Source organism: Adiantum capillus-veneris, chromosome 19 (assembly GCF_014529385.1).
Source record: "Adiantum capillus-veneris isolate H3 chromosome 19, ASM1452938v2, whole genome shotgun sequence".
Lineage (NCBI taxonomy): Eukaryota > Viridiplantae > Streptophyta > Polypodiopsida > Polypodiales > Pteridaceae > Adiantum > Adiantum capillus-veneris.
The window spans coordinates 44,902,292-44,925,202 of NC_140949.1; the positions used below are offsets into that span (position 1 = coordinate 44,902,292).

Sequence of the window (22,911 nt, forward strand, 5' to 3'; positions counted from 1 at the left end):
CGCAGACTACAGGAGATGGGGGTGCCCATAGAGGTGATTTGGGGGATTATGGCTCTCTACAGATCAGTGATGGGACAGGTACGCACTCCGGAAGGGGCATCTGATTTAGTTCACTCTACTATTGGAGTAAAACAGGGCTGCCCATTGTCTCCTACTCTATTTGGTATGTATGTTGATGAGGTATCTGATTACATTGACAGAGAGAGTGAGAGGGGCGCCCAACTGGCAGGGACGTGGATCCCATTGTTGCTATATGCTGATGATATTGTGCTGATATCTGACTCACCAGAAGGTATGCAACGACATTTGGATGCACTACGCAGTTTTGCAGAGGATAGCGGATTGTGTGTAAACCTAGGTAAAACCAAGGTTATGGTGTTTAACACCACGCCGCAATGGGTCAGGAGATCAATACCTACTTTCAAATATGGTCAGGAGATTGTGGAGTATACAGATGCATACACTTACCTTGGGGTAGTCTTTACTGGGCCGAGATTTTCTTTGAGAAGAGCAGCAGAGACTAGACTAACTAGAGCTGGTGCGGCTCTGGGAGGAATGGAGAGGATGTGTTCGCAGGTTCAGTTCCAGGAACCTAGGACAAAGTTATGGCTCTTTGATACTTTGGTCGCCTCTACTATGTTATATGGGGTGCAGGTTTGGGGACCTTCTATAGGCCAGGATGGTTGGAGGCGTATGGAGAAGCCCCTGGTATCTATGATCTCTCGGCTAATTAGAGCCAAGGCTTCCGTACCGCATGATATCATTCGAGCGGAATTAGCTGCCCCCCCTATGGAGATTGAGGCGCTTACTAGATCAGTCTCCTTTGTACACAGTCTGTGGGATACTACTAGAGACAGATATGCCAGGGTTGCTCTAGAGTCCTCCAGACAATTAGCTCTTAATGGGGATACATCATGCTGGTATGCACAGATGGCATCATGGTTTCAGACACATGGTTTCACCATGGACAGGTTGCCTCCTTTTCAATACTCTCTACAAGCACCCTTGAGGTCTCTGACGCGGGTAGAGATTAATAGACTCATTCGTCAGGATCTGATCCAACTGGACACGAGGAGGACATGGATAGAGCCGATACAGGAGTTGGGCACAAAGATGGCTTTCTACAGAGAACATCTTCTCCACCTCACGGGGGATGGGTTTGTGATTCGACCTAGCTATATGGACACGCATCTTTCTCATGGTTTGCGTTGTGCCATTGGCCAGATACGCACGTCCTCACATCAGCTTGAGATTGAGACTGGCAGATTTAGAGGGACACCAACAGATAGCAGGATATGCCGCTTATGCCATCTAGAGCCAAAGACAGAGGTACATTACATATGTCATTGCACAGTGTACTATGAGATACAAGGCCGTTTTCATTGTCTATTCAGAGAAGGTTTTGGGCCTCTATCTAGGGTCATGAGTTATGAGGACCAGAGATGTCTTGGGCTATATCTACTTGAGTTACACAGGCATAGAGAAACTTTACTGAGGAGAGCTAAAGAGAGACAACCCCAGAGACAGATCACAGATTTCTTTACACTAGATATTGTACACCGAGAAGAACAGACAGAGGAGCAGCCAACAGTGGAGAGGTCTGCCCGCACTACTGGCATTCTCATAGACCGAGCATTGGAACTAGGAAGATCTAGACGACCCCGATGGAGAAGAAGAGCTACACAATTTCGAAGGAGGCTTCAGCAAAGGATTCGAGCCCTCCTTTTTCGTCGTCTAGAGTGCAGATGAAGATGGATCTCTATGAAGATGGATCTCCACTTCCCTCCCATATTGTATACACATTGTACTGCTTAGTTCACACATTTCACGCCTTTCACCTTCACACTTGTCAGCTTAGTTTAGGTTTCCGCAGTATTTATATTTTGTTATCCTAGATTAATTTATTTTGTTAATCTGACTTTGTATCAGATACACCGCATTGTAACTTTCTGGTCTCATAGGTCACTTTGGCCTTTTGAAGACGTTAATATAACATTTCATTTCATTTCATTTCTCTCTCTCTCTCTCTCTCTCTCTCTCTCTCTCTCTCTCTCTCTAGAAGATACATCATGCTAGTATGCGCAACTGTCCTCGTGGTTTCAGAGACACGGGTTTAGTATGGAAAGATTACCCCCCTTCCAATACTCTCTTGAGGCTCCATCACTGGCAATTACACGAACGGAGATTAATAAAATCATCCGACAGGATCTTATACAGTTGGATACTAAGAGGACATGGGTAGACCCTACACAAGAATTGGGCACGAAGATGGCCGACTACAAAGGAAACTTCCTACAGCTATCTGAAGATGGATTTGTGATTCGCCCGAGATACATGGATACCCACCTGTCTCATGGTTTGAGATGTGCTATTGGTTAGATTCGTACATCCTCACACCAATTGGAAATTGAATTTGGCAGATTTAGGGGAATCCCACCTGAGAGCAGAATTTGCAAGTTATGTGGAATGGAGCCGGAGACAGAATTACACTACATATGCCACTGCACAGTATACTATGAGATACGTGGGTGTTTCCATTGCCTATTTAAAGAAGGCTTTGGATCTCTAGATAGAATCATGCAATACCAAGATCAAAGATGCTTAGGCTTGTACCTACTGGAACTACATCGGCACAGGGATAATCTAATGAGAAGACAAAGAGCACTACAGCCTCAGAGGCAGATCACAGATTTCTTCAGATCGAGAGAAGCAGGAGTGGAAGGAGAAGCAAGAGGCCAGCAGCCAGCATAAAGGAGTACCCACATTCATAGCAAAGGCACCCTAATTGACAGAGCGATTGAGCTTGGGAAATCGAGACGACCACGACCAAGATGCAAAAGCACACTTCACCGGAGGAGACTACAACAAAGGATTAGAAGCATTCTAGCCAAACAGCCAGAATGCTCCTAAGAAGTTTATTTAATACTGTGTATTTAGTTTTCACATTTATTTTCACACTTTCACACTTTTCACACTTAGTACTTTAGTACTAAGGTACCCAGACATTGTAACAGATTCACCACTTTTGTATCAGTTTGGTCTCATAGGTCATTCTGGCCTTTTGAAGACGTTAATATAACATTTCATTTCATTTCATTTCTCTCTTCACTTCAATTATTTGTAGTTTATGTTCATGTGTTGCTATTGATTTCTTGCTTAAGTTGACTCTAAGACCCTTTGCAATCTCAAAAAACTCCAAAGCATCCATAATCACTTGGACATCAGCCAGCTGGTTGGGAAGCATAAACAATGAGTCATCCACATAAACCTGCCCAATAAAGATACGACCCGAGGGTAACTGCAAACCATGAAGATTGGCAGTGGAGGTCAAGTGATCAAGGTATAGCATCAAGGGGTGAGTGGAAATAGCATACAACGAAGCACTAAGGGGGCAGCCTTGCCTAACCGAACATCCAAGAGGCCAAGATTCCGTTAATTCACCTTTAAGGGGAGGTGAAGAACTATCTGAGGGAGTGGAGGTAGCCGCGTGGGAAGTTAGGGGTAACGGGGCTGGTGGATTTCTACTCGGAACAAAGGGTTGGCGCTTTCGATGGTAGTACTTCAAAGGACTCAATAGTGGACTTTGTCGATCTTTGGACTGCCTCATATGTGTCATGCAGTAATCAGAAACCCACCCAAGCTTTGGGCACTAAGGCTTTTACTTAGCTGGTCCAGACTCCACTAGACCAATGTGAGTGACCTGGACGAGAGACTAGCCAAGGACGAGTGACTAGACCGGGACGATAGACTAGACCAAGACGAGTGACTAGACCGGCGGACGAGAGACTAGACTAAAGACCAGGACGAGTGACTAGACCAAGATGAGTGACTAGACTAGCTGGTCTAGGACTAAGCTGGATAGACCAAGCTGGGCTACTCTAGTCGAGACTAGTAGACTAACACATGCGAGAGCTTAAACGAGCTAGCTCCTCGACCTGTAGGCACATTATAGTGAAACTTCAGTTGAGGTCCCACTGGGCGTGCCAAAAATGAGAGCACCTGTAGCGGGAATAATGTGTCGTGCTCTATAGGGTGCTCCTCAGTGCAATGTGCGTGAAATCTCACTCCAACAGAGTGAAAACACAGTAGACAATGAGCAACATAGCAAACAAGCGACTCAACAGTAGAACCTGAACAGCATGGGACTCGACTAACTCAAATGAATTAGTATAGAATCTGGCATGGCAGCACACTGTGCTCCAAGCCCAGAACTCACGTGTACAATGGGGGTGTCGAGGCTCAAGATGTGCAGGGAGGATGCAGTGTGTGATGTAAACTCGACTCGACTCGACGCTAGGCTCAAGACTCATAAACCATCTAAAACAATCTATCCAAACTCAAGAAAATGTGAGCATATATATAACCCAAAAGGGCAACCAACGGATAACTCAAATATTGTCCAACTGCACCTATCCCCAAACTGTGGCAGAGAAGAACTGGCCACGGTGTCCTCTAAACCACCACTCCTTCCATGTGTCAAGTCCACCAAGTGTGAACCCACGACCAACAACCAATTGCAACTATCTTGTCTTTCCTTGTAGAGTGACACTGTAGCCCAGCTACACCTACACATGAGTTGGGCACGAAGATGGCTTTCTATAGAGAGAATCTTCTTCAGCTTACGGAGGATGGATTTGTGATCAGGCCCGGATACATGGATACTCATCTATCTCATGGGATACGGTGTGCTATTGGTCAATTACGCACATCCTCACACCAGCTAGAGATCGCGACATGTAGATTAAGAGGAGTGCCAGCCGAGTCCAGGACCTGTCAGTTGTGTCAGATGGAGCCCGAGACAGAGTTACACTACATATGTCACTACCCAATATACTATGAGATACGAGGCCTCTTCCACTGTCTATTCAGAAGGGGTTTTGGATCACTTTCTAGGGTCATGAGATATCAGGATCAGAGATGCCTTGGATTATACTTATTGGAACTACCCAGACATAGAGAGGACCTCTTGAACAGGGGCCCAAAGAGGGAGATACATCTACAACGGAAGATTACAGATTTCTTTCGGTCACAGACAGAGGAGTCAGCCCCGCAGGCCCCACAATATAGCGGCACCAAAGGCACGTTGCTTGATGGGGCGATAAAGTTGGGGCGGTCCCGCCCCCCCGGATGAGGGGACCGTCTCGACACTGACGGAGACTACGACAAAGGATACACCACATACTAGAACGACATAGGAGTCGCCAGAGTGCTCACTATGGAGGACGTTGATGTTACTCTCGGACATTGATGTTCATTTTAGCTTTTATTTTTCTTTGTTTTATTATGTACCTAGACATTGTATTAGCTCCACCAAGATTGTATCAGTTTGGTCTCATAGGTCATTTTGGCCTTTTGAAGACATTTTTTTTTTTTCCGAGAAAAAGATCCTTCTATTAGTTAATGAAAACTGCCCATAGGGCTACATCCACCTCTGCTAGAGAGGGCTACAACAAGCATGATGGGGAGACTCTCCCAATGAAAAAACAGCATATATACAATGGGGCTAACTCAAGAGATGGGAGGAGGGAAGAGCCACACAGGTGGACAGTAGTGCCATCTGAGCACCCCCTGGACCATGGTGTAGAAAGGCCCAGGGTGCCAGAGTCGAAGGAAAGCCTCGCGGCGCTCCCGCATGCGGTCAGAGCTGCCCTGTAGTCCCTCAAGCTGTCCTCTGAGAGTATGGATCAGCTCTAGCCAAAAGTCACGAACAGTCTCTGCTGGTGGCACAGGGCGAGCCTCAAAGATGCGGAAACAACGGGCCCGCCAGATGAACCAGAGAGCTAGGCCGCTGATGAGCTCCCAGCACTCCTCTCTCTCACTGCACCACTCCTGTGGAGTAAGGTCTGTAGCAGGCTGGAGTGTAGGTCGCCCCCCCTGTATCACTATCATCCTGCTGGTGGAAGATAGCTCAAACTGTAGTGCCGGGCCTGTGAGGGTGGACCAAGCCGTTGCCCCCCAAGTGTACTGTCGAGCCGTGGAGAGGGCAGGCATCAACCGAAGAACTCGTAGCCACACCTGCTGGGCCGAGGGACAGTCCCAAAGACAGTGTCGCTGACTCTCCACCAACTGGTCACAGGCTGTACATGCGGCAGAGAGACCACTATGCACAAGCCAGCTCCCTACTGCTGTGGCTCTGTGTGCAACCAACCATTGGAACAAAGTGGCGCGCCTCGGCTGTCTGGAGTCCCACAGCCTCTGCCAAAAAGCTGCCAAGAACTCAACTGTGAGACCCTCCTCCTGCCAATGCCGTGCTGCAGCGGGGCGGGCCTCTCTCTGCGCTGCAAGTATATGACGTCCAAGCCGAACAGTGTACTGAAAGAAAGGGACTCCTGGGCGGTCTGCAGAAGAGAAGGGGTCCCTCCAAAGCCACTCACCAGGATCCCACTGTACTCGTGCCAGTGGACAACACTCCCAAGCCCATAGCCTCCAGTGTCCTGTCTCGAGAGCTGCTGGGTCAGGGTCTATGACGCAAGTCCTCCCACAGATGCCCACAACTCGGATCCTCTGGAAACAACACTCTGCTACCTGCGGGGCCTCTACTGTAACTCACCCTGAAGCTCAACGAACAGGGCTGGGACAGTCTCTGAACAAGCCCTTACTGAGATGAGAACCTCCAGTCGTGTGAAGGCTCCCATCCATCGGGGTGCTACTAGCTCGAGAGGCGTGAGTCACTCAGCTGGAACTGACTCTGAGATGTCTTGACACATGCTCTGAACCCCTCTCATGTCCTGTAGCTGGACACCCTGCACCTCCTCTAACAAACTTGTGAACTCTAGCCAGTCACCTAGAGAGCGCGCTGGACCTGCTGCCATGGGACCCCAAGAAACATGAGGCCTACTCCCAACCAAGTGGCCTCTCTGAGTGCTAACCATGGGGTTCCAGACGAGGGGCTGTCGTAGGCGCTCCTCCGTGCATGTCGGCTGTCTCTGCTCTAGGCCACGCCGTAAGAGCTCCCAAGAGCGAAGCAAACTCACAGCGAATCGGTCCTCCAGTCTCCTGCTCAAACCAACTCGGCCCAACTCTGTAAAGATCCATCTGGTCGAAGGTTGCCAAGGGCCTCTTGACTGAGGCACCCTGGCACGAAGCCTCTGCAACAAGAGCTCTTTCCAGGGCTCCTCGCCTGGAAGAAGTCCTCTGACGACGAACTTCCCAAGAAGGGCTCTGCTGTGCTGTGCTGGATCAATGATCCCAAGCCCTCCCTGAGAACAAGGGAGTGTGATGACCGACCAAGCCACCTTGGCTCGGGCAACCTGAGTGTCGCGACCTGACCAAAGGAAGTTCCTGATCAGCCTCTCTACCTGGCTGATACAAGAACTCGAGAAGATCCAGCAAGAAGTGATGTACCACATAGTTGCCAACAACACCTGGTTGGCAACTACTACTCTACCAGCCAACGAAAGTCGTGCTGAGCTCCAGTGTATCAGCTTTCTCCTAATGGACAGGAGAAGAGGAGCAATCTGCTGCTCGGGGGACAAATCCAAACCAACCTGACAACCCAAGTATCGAACTGCAATCCCTGGAGGAATCCACCTGAAACCCTCTCCTGGCATCCACTCTGGCACAGGAGCACTGCCAACCGAGAAAGCCACTGTCTTTCTCTAGTTGATCAGTGCGCCCGATGCACAGCAGAAGGTCTCTAGAGCCTGCCCACACCTGTGTAAATTGGCCTCGTGGCCCTCTAAGTACAAGGCTGAGTCGTCGGCGAACTCGACGTCCAGAAGCTCATCTCCCCGTATAGGGAGTGCTAAGCCCCTCAAACTAACCTGCAGTGACACCAAAAATTTGCTCATCGCCTCCGCATAGAACAGAAAGAGAAAGGGGGCAAGAGGACAACCCTGTCTGACCGATTGTGTGAGCATGAAGCGCTCACCTCTACCTCCTGCCAAAAGCACGTGACTGTGAGCCTGTCTGTACAAAGCTAACACCCCTCTGATCCAAGCATCTGAAAAGCCCATCCTGCGAAGCGTGCCCTCTAGAAAGTCCCAATCAACTCTGTCGTATGCCTTCTCAAAATCGAGAAGAAGAATCACAAGGTCCTCCCCATGGAGACGTGCCAGGGCAAAAGCCTCCCAGAAAGTGAAGATGTTGTCAAGGATACTGCGCTCCTTGACAAAACCTGTCTGAGTCCCATGTAGAAGGCTCTCCAAAAGTGGCTGAATCCTCAAACTCAGAGCCTTGGCAAGAATTTTGTAGGCTGAGTTGAGGATGGTGATGGGGCGCCACTGTCGAATCTCATCCAAGGAGCCACCCTCCTTTGGAATGAGGTAAATCAGGCCCTCACTCATGCTATCCGGCATCACTCCTGTGTGCAGAATGTACTGAAAGGCACTACAGAGATCTGGGCCAAGCAAGTCCCAGTACTCCAAGAAGAAGCTGGGAGTCAGCCCATCCTCACCTGGACAGCTACCACGAGGAAGGGCCCTAAGAGCCGTGTGCAGCTCCTCAAGCTGAAGAGGTATCTCCAGCCTCTGGCGCATCTCCTTAGTCACAAGACAAGGCATCTGCGCCCAAACCTGCTCCCTGCATGCATCCTGTCTCTCTGACTGGGGCTCAGCCGACAGTAGCTCACGGTAAAAGTTAGTAGCAACTGCACGCCATAGTAACAGGGAATGGCCGTTTTCAGGTCTCCGTTCCCCGTTCCCGTTCCAAGTTTCCGTTCCGAATCCCTGTTCCATGTTTCAAACGTGAGTACCCGTAACAAGGAATGGCATTTTGTTCTGTGTTCCCGTTCCGCGTTCCCGTTCCGGTTTCCCGTTCCTGGTAACTATGCTGCACGCATATCCTCAGGCTCACAAGCAACTGACCCATCGGGTCTCCTCAACTGATTGACCTTGGCATGCGAGTGCCGAGGTCCTACTGTCTCAAAAAAAGCACCTGTCACTCTGTCACCTACCTGAGTCCACTGAGATGTCTGTCGGTGAAAGGCAAACTCATGGCGCCTCTCCTCTGTGCAAGCAAGCTCCTGTCGAGCCTGCTGTAACTGCTCCTCCAACCATGGACTGTCTGGATGCTACTCCTGCATCCTCTGTAGTGAAGCAATGCCTCGTTTGAGACGCTGCTCCACCTCTCTCGCTGCAGCCCGTCGAGCCAAAGACTCCTGGAGAAAAAAGTGGCTAAGCTGAGCTAGGCCTAAGGCCACTCTGTCTGCCGGTAGAGCCTGGCTGTCCATGCCCTCTGGCCAAAGAGCCTCTACCCTCTCTCTGAGTTCTGTGTCCAACAAGACCCGCTCTGGGATGCGAAGCATCGTGCTCCCACTCCTCTGCCTGTTTGCCACTGTGAGGATCACTGGTGCATGGTCCGAGAAGGATGTCCCTGCCAAGATGCCCACTGATCCCCCCAAGTCACTGAAGTGGTCACTAGTGTAGAAGCGATCTATCCGCGATAGATTCACTCCTCCCACTCTGTGGTCTGATCTAGAGAAGGCAAGACTCTTTGGAGGCCTCACAAAGCCAGAATGCTGCCATGTATCCGAGACCCTCAAAGTCATACACAACCTCTCCCAAGCTGCTAACTCGACTCCATGCACAGTAGCATGGCTGCCTCCGATCCTGTCATAGGGGTCCTCCAACATGTTGAAGTCCCCTCCTACACACCAATGGTCAACCTGTGGCAAAGACTCAACAATCTGTGACCAAAACTCGGCACGAGCACTCGCCACATTGGGCGCATAGATGTTCAGGAAGCCCACAAGGCCACCCTGAACCTGCACAGTAATCCACTGAGACCTGCCTGGCACAATAATCCCTCTGCCCACAATGGCCTGCTGCAATGAGTCCGCAATAGTCATACATACCCCACCCTGGATGCCTCCAAATCCAAAAGCAGCTGACCAAAAGGTATCATAACGTCCACGCAAAATCTGACCACATCGCCGAATGCGGCTCTCAGACAAATGGTGCTCCTGAAGCATAAGGAGATCAATCTCTCCTCCCACAAGGCAACGCTGAAGCTCCTGACGCAATCGGCCCCGTTGTCGCTGAAACTGGGGCCCACCTAATCCCTGCACGTTCCACGAGACGATCCTCATGGGGAGCGAGAGAGAACAGATGCTGCCGTAGCAGCAAGACGGGCTATCTTCGAGGCAGGCTTGGATGGGGAGTAATCCGCATCCGAGCGTCCTCTAGATAGGCGAGCCTGTAGTGAGTGCCTGGCCCAAGCCCAAGCAGAGCGAGCCGTGCGTAAAGCAACCTCCTCTGTCCAGGAGTCCTCATGTATGTATACATAGCAAGGCAAACACTGTGTATCAGCAAAAAAGTACACCACAATGTGCCTACATCCTGCTGAGTCTGGGGGTGTCACCGCAAACTTGGCCAGTGGCCACAAAGTCTGCAACAAATCTGTAACTCCAAGTTCTCCCATGTGGTGAGAGAAATCGAGAACCTGTGTATGCAACCATCCCACCACTGAGTCGAGGGACCACTCTGTCTCGGTCCTACCACAGAGGGGAAAGGAGAAACCAACTGCTGAGTCCAAGGCCTCTGTTCCCTTAGCGGCGAGGAACAGAGCGTGGACCCTGAAGCAGGCTGCCTCGTGGTCTGCTGCGGAATCACCGAGAAAGTGAGTGAATCCGTAATCGAAGAAGTCCCAGCGGCGTCGGAGGTCAATGCTCGTCAGACCACGAGGGATAGCTGCAAGGGAAGATGTCTGAATCTGCAAAGGGGGCCGCAAGAAGGGCTGGCCCTCTCTCGCTAGGCGACTCGTGGCAAAAGCGCTGCCAAGAGATCTCCTAGCCGCCGGCGAGGGACCAGTCTCCTGAGTCGATTGTGGTACTGAAGTAGGGGGAGGGGGAGAAGGAGCTGGGGGGGACGGAGGAGAAGAGAAGCGTGGCGGGGCGACAGAGACAGGGGGGCGAGGTGAGGAGTGGGCGGGAGCAAAGGGCGGGGGAGGGGATGAGGAGGAAGAGGGGAAATCTGAAGGTGGGGGGGATGGCGAGGGTGAAGCGGAAGAGGAGGCTGGCGTAGGGGGCTTCTCCTGCTCAAGAGGACCAAAGCGGTTCCCCGTGGGAACCCACTGCTGCTGAGTAGGCACCTGAGGGCCACTCTGAGTGCCAGGCTGTCGCTGTGGCCCCTGGCGTCGACGGCCACGGGCCTGCTGCCACCCCTCCTCCGCTGGAGCCCCAGGCTCGGATGGTGGCTCAGAATCTATGCGCTGTGTCGTTGGCTGAGACTGCGGCCCAGCCTTGGCAGGTTGGGGCTGAGGCTAAGGTGCAGGTCGAGGCCTCCTCCGTGGACAAGCCTTCGCTAGGTGGCCCATCTGTCTGCAAATGAAGCATTGGTTCGTGAGACCCGAGTACTCCACACTCTGCCTAAACCAACCCCCACTCACCCGAGGCAGAAGGATGACCTTCGGGAGCGTGTGGGTATCTCTGACCAAAACTCGAACTGAAGGGATGCCGGCCGCCTTGGCAGCTATTGATGCTGTCGTACGAGGTGTCTCCAGAACAGTCCCGATGGCGGAGCCAATCCTGGAGAGCAGTGGAAGGTACTCCCTCCGTAAACCCGGAAAGCAGACTGAGATGGGGATGTCTGCCTCCTCTACTAGCACATCCGAAGTCGGGTCAAAACCGTGTCGCCACTGTCGAAAGTGGGCGCGTAATGCTCGGATAGCCAGTGGACTCATAGCTATGACCTTGGAGGCCATCTCGGAAGTCTCGAACTCGATCTGGTAGTACCCCCGTCCAAGGATCTGGACATCCAAAATCTTGCCCACCTCTGCGAGAAGGCGGGCCTGGAGAAGGTCTCGCAGCTCTCCTCTGCTAGGACGGGTGCCGAGATCCTTGCAGATGACAGAAGTCGCCTGCAAGCGCTCTACCTCTACGGCAAGGCTCGCTTGCTCTGTCGGCGAAAGAGCAAGTCGAATGGTGGGCTCAGCGGGGTCGGGCGAGGGGGCTTCAGGCGAGTCCCTCTGTGGCGGAGCTGGAGCCTCCATCTGTGTCTACTGCTGAGTCGAAGAAGCGGACGGAGAAGAACAATCTGCAGCCGCCTTTTGAAGACATTTAATATAACATTGCATCTATTCTTGAGCAAGAGCTGAGTAGATGGGCAGAGAGAGAGGGCATACGAGCATCAGGACATGGAGAATTCAGGAGAGGTTTCTCTACTCTTGACCAGATTTTGACACTCAGAGCTATTATTGAGGAGGGTAGACACCATGACAGGAGGATTTATTGTAGCTTTGTAGATTTTCGTAAAGCTTTTGACACAGTACCGAGAGCCAGACTTATACGTAGACTACAAGACATGGGAGTGCCCAGGCTTGGAGAGGACGTGTTCGTAGGTTCAGTTCCAGGAACCTCGGACAAAGTTATGGCTCTTTGATACTTTAGTAGCCTCAGCTATGTTGTATGTGGTGCAGATATGGGGACCTTCTGTAGGCCAAGATGGTTGGAGACGTATGGAGAGTCCCTTGGTATCTATGATCTCTTGATTGATCAAAGCCGAGGCCTCCATACCCCATGCTATCATTCGAGCAGAGCTAGCTACTCTTCCTATGGAGATTGAGACGCTTACCAGATCAGTCTCCTTTGTGCACAGCTTGTGGGTTACTACTAGAGACAGATACGCTAGACTAGCCCTTGAGTCTTCCAGACAGTTAGCTCTTCAAGGGGACACTTCATGCTGGTATGCACAGATGACATCATGGTTTCAGATGCATGGTTTCACCATGGACAGGCTGCCCCCTTTCTAGTACTCTCTTCAGACATCCTCGATATCTCTTATACAGGTGGAGATTCCTAGACTCATTCGTCAGGAGCTGATCCAGCTGGATACCAAGAGGACATGGATAGAGCCGCCACAAGAGTTGGGCACGAAGATTTCCATAGAGAGCATCGAGTTACACAGATATAGAGACACTTTACTGGGGAGAGCTAGAGAGAGACAACTCTAGAGACGGATTACAAATTTCTTTTCACTAGATATGGGACAACAAGAGGAGCAACCATCACTGCAGAGCTTGGCCCCCACCACTCTCATTGACCGAGCATTGGAGCTACGGAGATCCAGACGGCCATGATTGAGGAGAGGGGCTATCCAGACGGCCATGATTGAGGAGAGGGGCTACACAACATCGACGGAGACTACAGCAGAGGATTCGAGCCATACTCTCTCGACATCCAGAGTGCACATGAGGATGGATTCTAGTACTAGTAGTAGTATTTTCGTTCTAGTCTTTTTGTATCCAGACATGGTATCACATTCACAATTTTGTAACAGTTCGTTCTCACAGGTCATTTTGGCCTTTTGAAGACGTTAATGTAACATTTCATTACATTTCTCTCTCTCTCTCTCTCTCTCTCTCTCTCTCTCTCTCTCTCTCTCTCTCTCTCTGGGGAGAGAGAGAGAGAGAGAGCAGCAAAGACTAGACTGACCAGAGCTTATGCGGCCTTGGGAGGCTTGGAGAGGATGTGTTCGCAGGTTCAGTTCCAGGAACCTCGGACAAAGTTATGGCTCTTTGATACTTTAGTAGCCTCAGCTATGATGTATGGGGTACAGGTATGGGGACCTTCTGTAGGCCAGGATGGTTGGAGAGGTATGGAGAGGCCCTTGGTATCTATGATCTCCCGATTGATTAGAGCCAAGGCCTCCGTACCTCACGCGATCATTCGAGCAGAGCTAGCTGCCCCCCCCATGGAGATTGAGGCGCTTACCAGATCAGTGTCCTTTGTGCACAGCCTATGGGATACTACTAGAGACAGATATGCTAGATTGGCCCTTGAGTCTTCCAGACAGTTAGCTCTACAGGGGGACACTTCATGCTGGTATGCACAGATGACTTCATGGTTTCAGACGCATGGCTTCACCATGGACAGGTTGCCCCCTTTCCAGTATTCTCTTCAGGCACCCTCGCTGTCTCTTACACGGGTGGAGATCACTAGACTCATTCGTCAGGACCTGATCCAGCTCGACACTAGGAGGACATGGATAGAGCCGCCTCAGGAGTTGAGCACAAAGATGGCTTTCTATAGAGAGCATCTTCTCCACCTCACAGGAGATGGGTTTGTGATTCGACCCAGCTACATGGACACACATATGTCTCATGGTTTGCGTTGTGCCATTGGTCAGATACGCACATCCTCACATCAGCTCGAGATTGAGACCGGTAGATTCAGAGGGATACCAGCAGACAGCAGGATATGCCGATTATGCCAGAGAGAGCCAGAGACAGAGTTGCACTACATATGTCATTGCACAGTGTTCTATGAGATACGGGGGCGTTTCCACTGCTTATTCAGAGAGGGTTTTGGTCCTCTATCTAGGGTCATGAGTTATGAGGATCAGAGATGTCTTGGACTATATCTACTTGAGTTACACAGGTATAGAGACACTTTACTGGGGAGAGCTAGAGAGAGGCAGTCCCAGAGACACATTACAGATTTCTTTTCACTAGATATGGGACAGCCAGAGGAGCAGCCACCACTGCAGAGCTCGTCCCACACTCATTCGACCACTACTGGCACTCTCATCGACCGAGCATTGGAGCTACAGAGATACAGACGACCGCGACTGAGGAGAGGAGCTACACAGCATCGACGGAGACTACAACAGAAGATTCGAGCCATACTCTCTCGACATCCAGAGTGCAGATGAGGATGGATCCTCACCATTTCTTCCATCTTTGTTTCTCACACTGTTACATCCAGTTTACCGGGTACCTATTGTATCAGCTGCTACACCCACGTAGTTTTAGATTGTAGTAGTAGTAGTAGTATTTTGTTCCACTTCTAGTTCTTTTGTACCCAGACATGGTATTAGATTCACTATTTTGTAACTGATTGGTCTCATAGGTCATTTTGGCCTTTTGAAGACGTTAATATAACATTTCATTTCATTTCATTTCTCTCTCTGTGGACATCATTATATATGGTATCTGGACAGCCTCCATTACCAGATCCGCTAGAGCCATGCCCTGCTACTAGTACTTTCTTTACTAAGCAAATGGTGGAAAAAGCCATTGATAAGATGAAGACAAGAAGAGCATATGATCATGAGGGTTTAGTAGCAGAACATCTGATCCATGCAAGGATCTACTTTCAGAAGTCCTTGCTCGTCTGTTTAATCGGGTCATGTGTGAAGGATTACCTGAATCTTGGAAATTATCTACTATCGTACCTATTTTCAAGTCAGGGGATCCTATGATACCCGGGAACTACCGTACCATTATGATGGGTCACACATTGACCCGACTGTACGCATCCATTCTTGAACAAAAATTGAGTAGATGGGCAGAGAATGAGGGCATAAGGGCAAGAGGACAAGCTGGATTCAGGAGGGGTTATTCCACTTTAGATCATATTCTTACACTCAGAGCCATTATTGATTGTTGCTTTGTGGATTTTCGGAAAGCTTTTGACACAGTACCAAGGGCCAGATTGATGCGCAGAATGCAAGAGTTAGGGGTCCCAAAGAGATTATCTAGGGGATCATGGCCTTATACGGGTCAGTAACTGGTTATGTAAGTACTCCAGAAGGGGACTCCGACATTGTTCATTCCACCGTTGGAGTAAAGCAGGGATGCCCACTGTCCCCTACTTTATTTGGTATGTATATAGATGAGATATCAGATTACATTGATAGAGAGGGTGACAGAGGTGCTCAGCTTGCAGGGTCATGGATCCCTTTGTTGTTGTATGCAAATGATATTGTATTGATAGCAGAATCACCAGATGGAATGCAGAGGCAGTTAGATGCATTACATAAATTCGCGGAGGACAGCGGACTGTCGGTAAATTTGGGTAAAACCAAAGTTTTGGTGTTTAACACCACACCGCAGCGGGTTAGGAGATCGGCACCTACATTTGCATATGGCCAGGATACAAAGAGTACACACATGCATACACATACCTTGGTGTGGTATTTACAGGACCGAAGTTTACTCTTAAGAAAGCAGCAGATGCTAGATTGTCCAGAGCCTCTGCGGCCTTGGGAGGGTTGGAGAGGATGTGTTCACAAGTGCAGTTTCAGGAACCACGAACAAAACTTTGGCTCTTTGATACTGTGGTGGCTTCGGCTATGTTTTATGGGGTTCAATTTTGGGGACCATCTGTGGATTAGGATAATTGGAAGTCAATGGAGAGACCATTGGTATCTATGATTTCCCGAATGATTAGAGCCAAGGCCTCTGTACCACACGCGATTGCAAGGCGGAACTAGCCGCCCCTCCAATAGAAATTGAAGCTCTTACCATATCAGTGTCCTTTATACATGGTTTATGGGATACAAATAATTGCCGATATGCTAGATTGGCCCTCAAATCCTCTCCACAATTAGCAATGAAAGGAGATACATCATGCTGGTATGCGCAACTGTCCTCGTGGTTTCACAGACACGGGTTCAGTATGGAAAGATTACCCCCCTTCCAATACTCTCTTGAGGCTCCATCACTGGCAATCACATGAACGGAGATTAATAAAATCATCCGCCAGGATCTTATACAGTTGGACACTAATAGGACATGGGTAGACCCTACACAAGAATTGGGCACGAAGATGGCCGACTACAAAGAAAACTTCCTCCAGCTATCTGAAGATGGTTTTGTGATTCGCCCGAGCTACATGGATACCCACCTGTCTCATGATTTGAGATGTGCTATTGGTCAGATTCGTACATCCTCACACCAGTTGGAAATTGAATTTGGCAGATTTAGGGGAATCCCACCTGAGAGCAGAATTTGCAAGTTATGCGGAATGGAGGCGGAGAGAGAATTACACGGTATTTGGACAGCCTCCATTACCAGATCCGCTAGAGCCATGCCCTGCTACCAGTACTTTCTTTACTACGGAAATGGTGGAAAAAGCCATTGATAAGATGAAGACAAGAAGAGCATATGATCATGAGGGTTTAGTAGCAGAACATCTGATCCATGCAAGGGATCTACTTTCAGAAGTCCTTGCTCGTCTGTTTAATCGGGTCATGTGTGAAGGATTACCTGAATCTTGGAAATTATCTACTATCGTACCTATTTTCAAGTCAGGGGATCCTATGATACCCAGGAACTACCGCACCATTATGGTAGGTCACACTTTGACCCGACTGTACGCATCCATTCTTGAACAAAAATTGAGTAGATGGGCAGAGAATGAGGGCATAAGAGCAACAGGACAAGCTGGATTCAGAAGGGGTTATTCCACTTTAGATCATATTCTTACGCTCAGAGCCATTATTGAGGAAGGAAGAGCAAACGGGAGAAGGATGTATTGTTGCTTTGTGGATTTTCGGAAAGCTTTTGATACAGTACCAAGGGCCATATTGATGCGCAGGATGCAAGCGTTAGGGGTCCCCAAAGAGATTATTTGGGGGATCATGGCTTTATACGGGTCAGTAACTGGTTATGTACGTACTCCAGAAGGGGATTCCGACATTGTTCATTCCACCGTTGGAGTAAAGCAGGGATGCCCACTGCCCCCTACTTTATTTGGTATGTACATAGATGAGGTATCAGATTACATTGATAGAGAGGGTGACAGAGGGGCTCAACTTGCAGGGTCATGGATCCCTTTGTTGTTGTATGCAGATGATATTGTATTGATAGCAGAATCACCAGATGGAATGCAGAGGCAGCTAGATGCATTACATAAATTCGCAAAGGACAGTGGCCTGTCGGTAAACTTGGGTAAAACCAAAGTTATGGTGTTTAACACCACACCGCAGTGGGTCAGGAGATTGGCACCTACATTTGAATATGGCGAGGATACAGTAGAGTACACAGATGCATACACATACCTTGGGGTGGTATTTGCAGGACCGAAGTTTACTCTTAAGAAAGCAGCGGATGCTAGATTATCCAGAGCCTCTGCGGCCTTGGGAGGGTTGGAGAGGATGTGTTCACAAGTGCAGTTTCAGGAACCACGAACAAAATTTTGGCTCTTTGATACTGTGGTGGCTTCGGCTATGCTTTATGGGGTCCAGATTTGGGGACCATCTGTGGATCAGGATAATTGGAAGTCAATGGAGAGACCTTTGGTATCTATGATTTAGCAATGAAAGGAGATACATCATGCTGGTATGCGCAGCTGTCCTCGTGGTTTTAGAGACACGGGTTCAATATGGAAAGATTACGCCCCTTCCAATACTCTCTTGAGGCTCCATCACTGGCAATCACACGAACGGAGATTAATAAAATCATCCGCCAGGATCTTATACAGTTGGGCACTAAGAGGACATGGGTAGACCCTACACAAGAATTGGGCACGAAGATGGCCGACTACAAAGAAAACTTCCTACAGCTATCTGAAGATGGTTTTGTGATTCGCCCGAGCTACATGGATACCCACCTGTCTCATGGTTTGAGATGTGCTATTGGTCAAATTCGTACATCCTCACACCAGCTGGAAATTGAATTTGGCAGATTTAGGGGAATCCCACTTGAGAGCAGAATTTGCAAGTTATGCGGAATGGAGCCGGAGACAGAATAACACTACATATGCCATTGCACCGTATACTATGAGATACGTGGGCGTTTCCATTGTCTATTTAAAGAAGGCTTTGGACCTCTAGATAGAGTCATGCAATACCAAGATTAAAGGTGCTTAGGCCTGTACCTACTGGAACACATCGGCACAGGGATAATCTAATGAGAAGACAAAGAGCACTACAGCCTCAGAGGCAGATCACAGATTTCTTCGTATCGAGAGAAGCAGGAATGGAAGGAGAAGCAAGAGGCCAGCAGCGAGCACAAAGGAGTACCCACATTCATACTAAAGGCACCCTCATTGACAGGGCGATTGAGCTTAGGAAATCGAGACGACCACGACCGAGATGCAGAAGCACACTTCACCGGAGGAGACTACAACAAAGGATTAGAAGCATTCTAGCCAGACACCTAGAATGCTCCTAAGAAGTTTATCTAATACTTTGTATTTAGTTTTTCACATTTATTTTCACACTTTTCAGACATTGTAACAGATTCACCACTTTTGTATCAGTTTGGTCTCATAGGTCACTCAGGCCTTTTGAAGACGTTAATATAACATTTCATTTCATTTCATTTCTCTCTCTCTCTCTCTCTCTCTCTCTCTCTCTCTCTCTCTCTCTTTGTGTGTGTGTGACATCCAGAGTGCAGATGAGGATGGATCTCGACCATATCTCCCCCCCCCCCCCCCCCCCCACACGTTGTACTGGGCACCTTCTGTATTAGCTGGCACATCCATACAGTCCCAGTTTGTAGTAGTTGTGTTTTTTGTTTCAGTTTTTTTTACTCTAGACATGGTATCAGATTCACAATGTTGTAACAGCTTGGTCTCATAGGTCATTTTGGCCTTTTAAAGACGTTAATATATCATTTCATTTCATCTCTCTCTCTCTCTCTCTCTCTCTCTCTCTCTCTCTCTCTCTCTCAAAGTCCAGTGATTTTGCAGTTTTTGTTCGTGTGTTGCTATTGATTTCTCGCTTGGGGTGTCGACGTGTATGCTCTAGTCAGTCTAGTCTCCACTGCTCTCCTGATATATATATATGTGCAGGGACATGGCTTTCGGAACGATCTTGTTCTTATGCTTCAAGATTTGAAGCCACGCTTTCTTCGATTTCCAGGTTTTTAATGCTTTTACTCGTAGATTACTAGGCATATTTCAAAGCATAGGTGATTCACTATCTTTGAGGTTTAGGCTCCTGATGATAACAAAGGTTTCAGGATTACTATGGCTCATTCTCCTTGAAGAGTATGCACAAGTTCTATTGACATAAAAATAGTTAGGATTTAATTGCATGTGATGTCAGTAAATACACTCACAATTATTTAGTTTGCAAGTTTTTTTTTCTGATGAAAGGAGTGCAGTGAGATGTTGTGTTTGCCAGTATCTTGAAGTGGTTATCAACAGGTGGATGTTTTGTTGAGGGTCAATGGCTGAGGAATGCATTTCGATGGCGTCAATCTATTGGACCATGGGAAGAACGGCCTGGGCACTTTGGGGATGTTTGGGGTTATTGGACAGATGATGGACTCGGCTTCTTTGAGTTCTTTTTGGTAATAAGAAGAGCAGTTTTTATGATATTTTTGTTTCCTTGTTTCCGCATTGACATGCTTATTGTGCACATTTGATCCTTAAACAGCTTGCTGAAGACTTAAAGGCTACTCCTATCTGGGTCTTCAACAATGGTCAGTAACTTATTCATTGCTTGTATAAAGATGGGTTTATTTAGAAATTGCTCGGCAGGAAAAGAAAAGCTGTGTCACATGAACATTCCTTATTACTGCTTTGTGATTTCCGCAAAGCATTTGACACTGTACCACGAGAGCGGCTCTTCTGGCGCCTACAATCTCTTGGCATACCAATAGAGATGACATGTGGTATTCATGCTTTATATGATCAAGTATTTGGCAGAGTCCGATTCCCAGGAGGGATGTTAGAAACCATTGCTATCACCATTGGTGTGAAGCAAGGATGTTCACTCTCCCCCACCTCTTTTGGGCTCTACATTGACAAGTTGGCTGACTTCATAGTTCGCAGAGGAGGAGACAAAGTCAACCTATAAGTACACTGGTCCATTACATGTTATGCTGATGATATCGTATCAATTTGAGAGCCACCTTTACACTAGTAGAGATCAGGTAGAGATAGTCGCCTCATATGTATATCTGAGGTTTACATTCTCTGCAGCGCCACACATTTTACTCTTGGATCAGCAGCCAGAGCCACAGGCTAACACGGGGATATGCAACTTTGGCCATGCTAGAGAGAGAGAGAGAGAAATGAAATGAAATGATATATTAACGTCTATAAGAGAGAGAGAGTGCCACCGGAAACATTTCCAAGAGCCCCAGACAAAGGGATCGCTATTTAATACCTTTGTCACCCCAGGGCATATGTATGCAGCTCACTATGGGCACCGGGCTTAGCTACTTAATGGTGGACTCAGATAGAGCAGGTCATTATGATGGCGAGGATAATGCGGAGCAAATCATCAGTGCCACATGACATCATCCAAGAAGATTTTTTCCTTGGGTGTTTAAGATATACCCACATGCTTGCTTGGAGCTCTAGGGGCTACCTAAGCTTTTCAACACAAAAGGTGCACGATTCTTTGCTGCCTTTTTGCTTTCCTTGGCAACGGTGAGAATTTCCTGCATAGCTTGCAAAAAGTCGGCCATGGTTGCCACTTAAACTCCTGCAGTCCAGTAGCAATAAGTGTTTTCTTCTCATAACCATACACAAGCATGTATGGAATATGACTAGGGGCCGCATCCATACAAGTATTTTAGTCCAATATCATTTGTAGAAGACTTTCCCGAATCACTCTAACGACGAGAGTCATATGCACACAACATGTCTTTCATTGTCTCATGTGTGGATTTTTGTCTATCCAACAATCTCAAGATGCTTTGAGGACGACATGCGCGACTAGATTCAAACCAAAGAAAAATAGTTTACCAAAACTGTAAAGGGAGTTCTGCTCCATGAATATTGTTGTATGCCTCAAGAAAACCATAGAGCAAATACAATGTTCCAGGAAGAGTTGAATTTACATGTGATTCTTCAGTATGGTCCTACTAAGGATGAATCTTTCCATGGGTTCAGGTAGCCATGATCAACCCTTAGAAGGGATTTCCTCTCAGCTATCTCTCTTCATAGCCGGCTGTTGGTCGTCTGGATTACCATAGTGGCCCTGTCTACGTAATCCCTCTTGGACTCTCCGCAAAATCCCACAGATGTGGGGATAACGTGTCATGCGCCCTTGAAGAGAGAAATAGAAGTCAATCAAGATCTTGATGAATGAGGGAGTATGACCTTTGCAGTTTGCATCAGCTAAGAGCTGTTACAATCCATGTGAAGGACTGCGCTCTACCAAGAACAAATCCTCCCCATCCCTCCATTCAACCATAATGGATGGCGGGGCACAATAGAGATTTGTGAAAGAGAATCTCAATCGAAACCTCCAAGCAAACACCAAGAAGGTAATGATGTCAAAGCAAAAGCATACGACTCTCAAATAACTTGCCATCCAAAAATAGGACAACACCAATAGCATACACCCAACTTTTTGTGCATTGAGCAAAAGGAAGCCTGCCCAATAGAAATCGCCTGGAACTCAGGGTCCATGACCAACCAAAACGGTGAAGAACTGACAAGAAAAACTATTACCGCTCAAAACCATGGGAACAACACAATGTCTTGTATCCTTGACAATATGGAGATCTTCATGCATATACATATTATATATTTCTCCATAAAGAATCACATACCTGGTGATATATCTTGTACCACACGGATACATAGCTGAGGACCTCTACTTCAATTCGGAACGTCAACTCTAATGTTGCCTATCAAGTTGCAAACTCTGAGGCTAATTGAAGCAATGGGAGATTGTAGCTTTTTATTATGCGCTCTACTCCTCTGGATGTGGTTTTTAGCTGTAAAGATAAGGGGTATATGTGGATGGACATTGGAAATTACTGAAGGTCCTTACCATCTGGCTATTGTTGTCAAAGGTACAAAATGAAAGATGTCTTCACACGATGTCGGAGTGTGCGGTTCTCCAGGGGACGACAGGGAAACCACCGGACCTCTAGCTGTAGACAGGAGCTAGCAGACGCTCAAACTAGGGTAAAAGAGTGCATATAGACTTAATTAATAGTTTAATACACGTAATACTAGTGATTAGAAAGAGTTTAAGGGAAAAGATTGTAACGCTATTAACTGTTGAGTAGTAAGAAATATAGAATCAAGAATCAAGAGATCTATTCAACTGACAGGTGATACAACTTCAATTTTTCCTAATTGCCCTTTTTACAATCCGGTTGCATACGCCGCATTGGTATGCCCTTTGAATTGCAACCCTTCAACCAAAAAGCTCTCGAAAATTGAACTAGCGTTGAGTCTTTTCGTGCTGTTGGCGCTCTTTTCGACCTTCTTTGATCCTTTCCCCCACTGCTCTCAAGAACAAAGCTTGAAGAAAAGAACCCCAACACCGTTAAGGG

The 22,911-nt window shown here is 48.1% G+C and overlaps 1 protein-coding gene across 1 annotated transcript in view; it reads left to right on the forward strand.

Annotated features, from left to right (window-relative positions):
• Window positions 1-22,911, forward strand: part of LOC147433927 (alpha-L-arabinofuranosidase 1-like) — an 85,826-nt gene that overhangs the window by 26,095 nt on the left and 36,820 nt on the right. Inside the window, exons 6-8 of the mRNA XM_086490552.1 lie at window positions 19,457-19,526; window positions 19,814-19,959; window positions 20,046-20,091. Coding sequence (XP_086346678.1) covers window positions 19,457-19,526; window positions 19,814-19,959; window positions 20,046-20,091 — 262 coding nt within the window. The remainder of the gene's footprint in view (window positions 1-19,456; window positions 19,527-19,813; window positions 19,960-20,045; window positions 20,092-22,911) is intronic.